The sequence below is a fragment of the Parus major genome, chromosome 27, assembly GCF_001522545.3.
Source record: "Parus major isolate Abel chromosome 27, Parus_major1.1, whole genome shotgun sequence".
Taxonomy (NCBI): domain Eukaryota; kingdom Metazoa; phylum Chordata; class Aves; order Passeriformes; family Paridae; genus Parus; species Parus major.
This window is the reverse complement of record NC_031796.1, coordinates 2,933,272-2,942,278: the sequence shown is the minus strand read 5'-3', so window position 1 is coordinate 2,942,278 and position 9,007 is coordinate 2,933,272. Positions and strand designations below refer to the sequence as shown.

The window sequence follows — 9,007 nt, the reverse complement described above, 5'->3', positions numbered from 1 at the left end:
GACGTTCGGAGCGGGGCTTCCGGGTTGGGCGAGGCAGGAGCGTTGCGTAACGCGGTGGGCGTGGCCATGGCCTTATTAGGCGCGGTGGGCGGGGCCGAGCGGGACACACGTGTCCAGTTCTGGAGGCCCGCCGCGCTCACGGGTGGGGGGAGTGGCCGGGGACTGGGAGCACTGGGGGGATTGGGAGCACTGGGAACACTGGGGGCTCTGGGAGCACTGGGAGCTGGATGCTGGGAAGTGAAGTGCTGGGATATGGGTGCTGGGAGCACTAGAAGCATTGGAAGATGGGTGCTGGTAATGCTGGAAGTACTGGGAACTGGGTGCTGGGAGTGACGGCTGATGGCTGCTGGGAGCACTGGGAGCACTGGAGCTGGGTGTAGGATGCTGGTAGAAATGAGAGCACTGGGAGATGAGTGTGGGAAGTTGGGTGCTGAAGTCATGGCTGATGCATGATGAGTGCTGGGAGCACTGGAAACACTGGGAGCTGGAAGCAGGGGCTGATGCAGACTGGGAGTGCTGGGAGCACTGAGATGCAGGGCGTGGGGAGTTGGGGATGCTGGGACATGGAGTGCTGGGTGATGGATGCCGGGAGCTGGAGGTCTGGGATATGGCTGCTGGAGTGCTGGGGAGCTGGGTGTAGGGCACTGGGAGTTGGGGTGATGGGTTCTGGGAGCTCGGTCCTGGTTGCTGAGTGCTGGAGTCAAACCCCATTCTGTGGGATCGGGGTTGTGCAAACATCCATTGCCCCAGAATTATTCCTGAGTGTGGAAAGGGTTGTGGAACACTGGCTTTGGGATGCCACGAGGGTGGGAGGACCCAAGGGTGGCAGTCGGGGCTGGCTGCGCTCAGCCAGACACTCCAGGGTGTGGAAAAGACCCAAATACATGGAAAACAAATCAATCTGGATCTATAAACCACAGTATCTCTGGCACCAGCTCACAAATCCGCCTGTCCCTGTGTGGGGTTGGCTGATCCAGCTCCTCCAGGCAGCCTGGGGACCTTGGACCTGTTCCTCCAGCCCTAGCAAGGTTCAGCAAGTCAGGGATGGTGCTCCCACAGCCAGGGAGCGCCCTGGGGAGTGGGATTGCCTCTGGACCCTGACAACAACCCCACAGGGTGACAAATAATGGCCCATGGGACCTCAGAATGCTTCACCATGGCTAAAGACACTGCGGGGGAGTGACGGAGTGCCAGAGCTGGGCTCAGAGATAAGTCCAACACCCGGAGGTGTGGGGGTTATCAGCACCCCAGGCTGCTCCTGGCTCTTCCAAACCTCTCCGTGCTCCCCTTGTGCCCTGCTTTGGGCAGGGACAGGCAGGGAAGGACAGAAAAAGCAGGGAAGGGCAGGGACAGGCAGGGGATCCCATGGCTGAAGAGGCTGTCATCGAGCTCTGTCCCTCTGACAGCACAAAATCCCAGGAAATGGGACACACTGGGAGTCAAACCCCACCTGCACTAGCTGGGGACTGATGTGGCCTTCAGTGTTGATGTCACAGCTCCTGATACAGAAGTCCTCCCAAAATGGGTGTTTCCTGGCTTGTGGGGATGGGTCAGCACAAGGAAAACATCTGACAGCTCAGGGGGTGCCAGGAACAACCCCCATGTCCCAGGAGCATCCCAGAGCACGTGGCTCTGCCTCCCTGACGTCTCCTGGGAAGATCCCAACAGACCAGGGTAGGGGACAGGGACAAACCCTCTGGAGGGGCTGTGCCAGGGCCAATATCCCCATCCAGGGCCTCTGGGGACAGGGACAGTCCCCAGGGGCTGGGGGCACCCAGTTCCATGCTGGGCTGATGCCTGAAAGCCCCTTCCTGGGATGTGGCACCAACATCACCAGTTCCCCAAGCTCTGCAAAAAGGGATCTGCCCCCCTTACTGGTCATACTGGGACAGTCCAGGGGGAAGTGGATTTGTCCCCTTCCTCACCACTCAACTGCCAAGATTTGGCCCATTTTACACTTCCCCATCCCCTTTTCCACTTTCCTGGGCCAGACCATATCCACCACCAACCCTCTGGCCAGATACCCTCTGGAACAATTAACCCCCACTCATTAAAATCACATCATGGGGAAGAGAATTTATGATTGGGGATTTATCAGTCCAGGAAAAGAAAACAAAAAAACACCAAACCTCTTTGTCTTTTTGCAACATTAGAACTTAATTCCAAATGCTTCAAGTGGCTGCTCAGGCTCATTCCCTGAACTGTTCTTCCCAAAAGTCACACAGCAACAAGGCCTGGGCCCAGCCTGCTCCAGAAAACAGGAGTTTAAGATGAGCAGCTTTGAAGGGAGAGACTTTTTAGGTTTGTAGAGAGGGTTTTTTTAGGTTTTGTTTTGGTTTTGGTGGGTTTTTTCCTTTCATTTGCAAAATGTATTGCTTGTTTTTGCTTTTTACATGTTCTGATTGCTCAGGACACATTATTCCCTAACAATTCCTGCTGACTGAACCCCCTGTCCACACCCCACAGGGCTCAGCCAGCAAGGCGTGCTACCAGCAGGGAAAAATCCCTGTGAAACCCTTGGGAAAGCTCATGGACTTTGCCCTTTGGGTCACTCCTCTCCTGGAGATCTGCGATGGAGCCCAGATAACCCTGGGAGGAGCCCTCGGCAGAGCTAGAATTGGGCAGACAGGTGATTTGGGGGGAGAACTGTCACCCCTGAGCACACAGAGCTCCCACCGTGCTGAGGGGACAAGTCTGCTAATTGTGGTCTGTGTCTAATTGTGATCCACCTAATTGCGATCTGAGTGTGCCAGTTGTGATCCTGATCTGCTGCCCAGGAATGGGTTCTGGGGAAGGACAGAGGCATTAGGGAGTTAAACGCCAGACAGCTGAAGAGAAAGCCTGGCCTAGAACTGGGCACCCTCATGTGGGGCCGGACACACCCCCTCAGGCGCTCCCTGGAGCCCCTCTCTGGAGCCGCCCCGGCCGAGCAGCCCTCAGGGCCGGCTTTCGGTGTCGCCATCCCGGTCAAAACCCTCCTCCCGGAGTCCCGCGGGCTCTGCCAGCCCCGCCGGGGGCTCCGGGCCCTGCAAGGCCCGCCTGGCCACATCAGAGCCTGCGGGAGGCCTCGGTATGCGCTGTTCCGCCCTCACGGCAGGCCCGGGCCCAGCCGCGCCGGGGCCCAGCCCGCTCCCTCCGCCCACCGCCGTGACACAGCTCCCGCCACGTGCGGCCGCGGGGCCTCCTGGGGCGGCGAGTCCGAAACTGCGCCCGGCCCCACCATAGCTACGCGTACATGGACTACAACCCCCACAATGCCTCGCGGTGGACACGCGCACTGCCTTTTCCTCTGCGATTCGCAGGCCGCTCCGCCGGGCCGCACGCAGCGGTGCGGCGGCTTCTGATTGGCGGGAAGGCGGCGCAGCCGGGCCGGGGCTATGGCGGCCGGGCGGGCGGAGCGGGAGCGGTGCCGCCGCCGCCATTTTGTGTGTGAGGGGCCGGGCCGGGCCTACTCCCGACGCGGACCGGGGTCCCGTCCGAGGCCCCGGACCGGCAGCGGGGGGCGGGCCGGTCGGGGCTCTGTCCCGGGAGCGGAAATAGGGCTCCCCCGCCGGCCCTAATGGGGGGGCGGTGCCGCGGCGCCACCGGCCGCTCCCCCGTCAGCGCTCCGGGAGCGGAGCTGAGCGCTGCCAGGCGCCTCATGGAGCTGCGCGGCCTCCCCGGGGCCTGAGCCGCTGGGGCGGAGGAGCCCGGCCCGGCCCGGAGGGCTCCGGCTGCACCTGCGTTACTGGGCGGGGGCTGGGGCTGTTTTTCTATCAAAATTAGCGTTAAGAGGTTTTTTAACGTTTCTCGACAGCCGCAGCGCGATCTCGTGCGGAGCTGGCCCTGCCTGACCCCCGTGAAGAGCAGGGACGGGAGGAACAGCGCAGTTTTTATGGAAATTTGGGCCGGGAAGCAGCTCTGGAAGGCTGGATCTGCCGGTGTCCCGTCCCTCAGCTCCCTCAAACACCGCGATTTGGGTGGGGGGAAATAATCCCTGGCATTTAATCCTTTGTTTCGTACATTTCAGCCAAAGCCCGCGGGGTTCCCGGAGGGATCCTGGCCGGCTCCGGTGGATCTCAGCTAACATGGCCTCCCCGCCGGGGAGCTCGGAGACTCAAAAACAAAAGCGTTTGGCTGTTGCCAGGGCCCGGGGGAACTTCTCCTGCGGTAACAAACCCGAGCGACCCCGGCCTCACAGGAACGATGCCCCTCCGGGGCTGGGGAAGCACCTGCGGCGTTGTTTGCCCCGTGCAAAGTCAAAACCCGGCTCTTTAAAAACGAAAAATGGCCTTTTTTTTGGAAGTGCTCAGCACTGGGAAGGGATTGAGCTGGCGCAGCCTCCCCACGGCTCCTCAGCGGAACTCGGGTTCCCAGCCCCGTTCTTGCCACAGAAAAGGCCGATAACACCAGCTCATCCCCTGCTATTTGTGGGGCTTGGTTTGGGTTTAGGACACAGAGATTTGGGAGGCTTCTGCTCTAAGTGCGGATTGTCAGACGTGGGTCAGTCAGTTAAAACCAGATTATTTTACATTTAGGCACTTGGGGTATTTTTAAAAAAATTATATTTGTTGTTATGACTCTGCAGATGTTGCTTTAGCAGGTCCTGAATTCCAAAGCTTCATACAGAAAGGTGATGGCTGCCCCATCCCTGGAAGTGCCCAAGGCCAGGTTGGACAGGGCTTGGAGCAACCTGAGACAGGTCCCTGACCAGTGGGGTGGAACTGGTCTTTGAGGTTCTTCCAACCCAATCCATTCTGTGATTCCAGGGTGTTTTTATATCCCAGCTGCATTTCCAGGGCTGGGAGGTTTATTTTGTGAGTCTTCAAATGCTTGTGACAGCTGAAAATGCAATTTCAAGCTGATTTTGTCAAACTAACCAGGGTCACACTTGGTTTGAGCTGTGAGCTTTGCACCTGCCCAGGTGTTCTAGGCTTTGTGGGGAGCAGAAGGGGAGCAATCCAGCAGAGGCTGGAGCTGCCAGACAGGGTTTGGTGCAGCAAGAGCTGCAGGTTTTTGGTGATGGCCCCACCAGCTACAGATTCTCCTCTTGTTTCACCAAAATGCCACTTGAGTGACCCAGAGTCACCAGGAGATTCCAGTGGCTTTGTGAGCGTATCCTGGGAAGGTGAAGGCAGCGAAGGGGAGTGCAGCTGGTGCAGGTGAAGTGGTGGCAGGGCACGGTGGGGCTGCCAGAGCCGTGTCCCTGGGTATAACCCTGCCATGGGATCAGGGAACCGCTGGATTTACTGGGCTCAGGCCTGGAGTGCCACGCAAGGAGCACCGGGAGCAGCCCCAAGGGGCTGCTGTGTCACAGGGCGGGATTTGGGGCTTGCCTCACTCCAAGGCTGTGGCATTAACAGACACTTCCTTCTTGGACTTGCAGTGTTTTCAGGGAACTACTCTGTCCCTTCATTGCTTCTGTCCAAGGGGAAAGGCCATTCCTGCATGTGGGATGGAGCAGTCTCCATTTTTTGTGTTTGTGCTGTAATTTCTGCCTCTCCCCAGGACAGAATTTCAGCCCTTTCCTCTGAAAACAAAACCCTTGGGAGGGGAGGAGCTGGGAAAGCCCTTTGCCAGAGGGTCTCCAATGTTGGTGTTGCCCTCCCACAGCCGTGGAGCCCTGGGGAGGTGATTCCTGCCTGTCCTGGTGGCATCCCTGTCCAGAGAATCATGGAATGGTTTGGGTTGGCCCTAAGGCCCATCTCATTCCATCCCCTGCCATGGCAGCAACACCAGGTGCTCCAGGTTACTCCAAGCCTTGTTCAGTCTGGCCTTGGACACTTCCAGGGACAGCCAGAGCTTCTCTGGGAACCTGTTCCAGGGCCTCCTCACCACAGCAGAGGTTGGCACTGGATGGTCTTTAAGGTCACATCCAACCCAAACCATTCCATGATTGCAGTCTGTCAGTCCCAAGCCGAGCTGTGCTGATCCCTGCTGCCCTGGGCTCCGTGCTCACTCGGCTGAGCTTCACTCAGCTCCTCTGCTCCAAACTGGCTCCAGAGCTCGTGGGAAGCCTTGGGATGGGGAGCTCTTCCCCCCAGCCAGGGAGGAGCATGGATGAGCTCCCTGTCCATTACTGATCCACTTGGAGGTTTCAAAGGTCCCTGAATGTCACTGGTCTGTGCATGAGGTTTGGGTACAGGAGCTGCAACGAGCCCTTGGGATCAGGAAAACCTGGTTCCTAGGGGACGTTGTTAAAACAGCTCAGAATAAAGCAGGAGGAGTTGGTGGGGGCAGAGCAGGTTGGAGAGCTGATCATTATGATCCTGTTAGTTGGTTTGTTTGGTGGGGTTTTTTTAAGTTGTATTTTTTAAAGCATTTGCAGAGAAAACATTTATTTCAGACTCGAATCTGGCAGGTGTAGGGTAAGTGGATGAGGGCAAAACCTGACTGAGAATATCCCCTTGGTTCAAGGTTTTCCCATGAACCAGGTGCCGAGAGCCGCATTTCACAGAGCTGGGACTTTGGGGGACCCCCGTCGGTGCCATCAGCCACGCGTCCTGCCCCGGGAGAGACCGCTCGGCAGGGAAATAAACAGCGGGGAAGCAGCGGCCGGGCCGGAGGAGAACGCGGGGCTCGGCCCCATCCCATCCCGCAGGATCATCGCCCCCTCCCCGGCACTGCGGTGATGTCATGGCACAGGGAAGGAGCCGCTGGCTCCCGGGCTCTTGAGCAAGTGGCCCTGGCTCGTTTCCTTCCCCCCACCGGTGCTCCAGAGCTGGGGGCGGGAGGATAAAATCGATCTCATCCCCCCCCTCCAGCAGCTCCCTCGGCCGCTTTAACCCTCGATTTTACCCCACCCCACCTGCGCTGTCAGCGCTGGGGCCGTCCCTGTGCTCTCCCCCCATCCCCCTGAACTCTGTTACCTGCTAAAGGCTGGATTTCCCCGTGGAGCGGCAGGGGTTTGGCCAGGCTGGGGTTAACCCTGGTGGGACCTTTCCATCCCCTCCGTGCTGCCGCTTTACCCCCGGAGTGCTCCCTGTCCCCTCTGCCCTCCCCCAGGCCCGATTCCCCCATTGCTGCGGGCCTGCCTCGCCAGGTACAGCTTTCATCACCTCCAGTTCCGATCCCGACGGCTTCTGCCTGCACCTCGGCCCCAGCCAGAGCAGCCTCAGCCCTTCATGGACCTGTTTGCCCCCAAAAAAGCTCCAGCGCTCGGAGCTTTTGCTGCTTTTCCCTCCTCCTCCGGCTCTCAGGTGCAGCAAGAGGGAGATTGAGCCATCGCCTTTCCCGGCGCTCTCGTCAGCCATTTCAGAGGCCAAGTGCTGACTACCAAAACTTTTCCTTGGGCTGCTCCAAAACTTTAAGGTTTTTCTCTCTCACTTGTAGCTTGAAAACTTGTAGATTTTTTTTTTTTTTTTAAGGCAGTTTTTGCCCAGATTTCAATTAATGACCTGGATTCCTACAGCGCTGCAGGGAAACAGAGTCAAGTTTAAGTGAGCCTCAGGCAAACAGACAGACTTGAGGCTACTCCTACCTCAGTGAGCTGCCCTCTGTGTCCATCACACACCATTTTACCCCCTTTCCAGGTACTTTTAACTATTTCAGCTCATTAAACAATTAAAATTGAAAACAAATAGGGGAAAATAATAACAAAAAGGGTTAAGTGGGGAATTACAACTAAGTTTAATCAAACCACAGTTATAACACGATGAAAATAATCCAGGGTGTATTCCCTGGTGGAATGCCATTCTGATTATTTTCGAGAAATCACACCAAAACTATTACAGTTACAAGTAATTAAATTTATTAGACCTCTATATTTTTTTTATAGTCAGTTTTGGCCAATTTACAGCTTTCCTGGGGATTTTTTTTTTTTTTTTGGTTTAGACACAAAAAAAAAATAAAATTAAAACCATAAACCAGATATCACCAATACATCAACCCCCCCTTGCCCCGTCACAGCCACCTAAAAAAGGGGGAGCCCTCGGCCCCCCCAGCTGCAATTTAGCCCGTAAAAAGGGTCCGCGGCGACTCTGTACAAGGACCGAATGTTCCACCCAGCACTGTAAAAACCCCCCCGCGCCCCCCTGCCCAGTGTCACTCCCCCGGCTTGCAGGGGCCCTTTTCCTGCCGGGGCAGCTCCTGCTCCCGCAGCAGCCGCAGGTTCTCGGCTCGCAGCCTGTCCACCTCCCGCTCCAGCGCCTGCACCCGCGCCGGGTCCGCCGCCTCCCCCCCGGCTTTTTTGCTCTCCATCCTCAGCCGGTTGTTTTCCTCCTCCATGCGCGAGAGGCACTTCTCCAGCTCCAGGTACTCCTTCACCAGCTCCTGCTTGCTCATGTTCTGCAGGCTCTCCACATGGTACCGCTCGTACGTCTCCGAGAAGTCCCTCTGCAGAAACTCGCTGCCGTCGCCCCCCATCCCGTCGCTGCCCCCGTCCTCGTCGGCCGCGTCGTCCAGGAAATCCTCCTCGCTCGTGTCGTCCGACTTGGCGGCCGCTCGCCGCGGGTACAGCCCAGTTTTCAGGTCGGGCTCCTCCTGGTCATGGTCCTCCATGAGGAACTGCGTGGTGTTGTAGGGAGCCACCGGCTGCCCCTTGGCGAACATCTCCGCCCGCAGCCGGGAGGCGCGGAGGCTCTGCCGCTCATCGAACTGCTGCTTTTCCTCCCAGCTCAGCTTTGAGTACGGCTTCCAGCGCCGCTTCTTCTTCGACGGCCGCCGACGGTGCTTCTTCTTCACCGGCCACTCCTCGGTGCGTCCCACGGCCCGGTACCGCGGGCCCAGGCCGGGACGCCCCGCTCCACCCGCCGGCGGCCGCCCCTCGGCGCCGCCCGCCGCCGCCTCCGCCCCGGGGGGCGGCAGCCGCCCGGCATCGCCGTCCTCCGCCGGCGCCTCTCCGCGCTCGGGCTGCGGCTCGGGCTCAGACTGCGGCTCCGGCCGCGCCTCGGGCTCGGAGCGAAGCTCCGGCTCGCACTGGGGCTCCGGCCCCGGCTCAGCGGGCGCAGCGTCGGCCATAGCGCTGCGCTCGGCTACGCTCGCTGCCGGGCGCTACCGGCGCCGCATGGGGCCGGCCCCGCTCAGGCCG

The 9,007-nt window shown here is 58.8% G+C and overlaps 1 protein-coding gene and 1 long non-coding RNA gene across 2 annotated transcripts; one reads left to right on the top strand and one right to left on the bottom strand.

Moving 5' to 3' along the window:
* Positions 1–165: 165 nt before the first annotated feature.
* Positions 166–2,739, top strand: LOC117245564. Its single transcript, XR_004500342.1, has 2 exons — positions 166–294; positions 2,467–2,739. It is a non-coding gene; the product is annotated as an uncharacterized LOC117245564 (long non-coding RNA).
* Positions 2,740–7,589: 4,850 nt separating this feature from the next.
* HEXIM1 (HEXIM P-TEFb complex subunit 1) lies at positions 7,590–9,001 on the bottom strand. The gene has a single exon (XM_015651427.2). It carries the CDS (start codon positions 8,935–8,937, stop codon positions 8,023–8,025), a length of 915 nt encoding a protein of 304 aa, XP_015506913.1. The 5' UTR covers positions 8,938–9,001; the 3' UTR covers positions 7,590–8,022.
* Between the last annotated feature and the right edge of the window lie 6 nt (positions 9,002–9,007).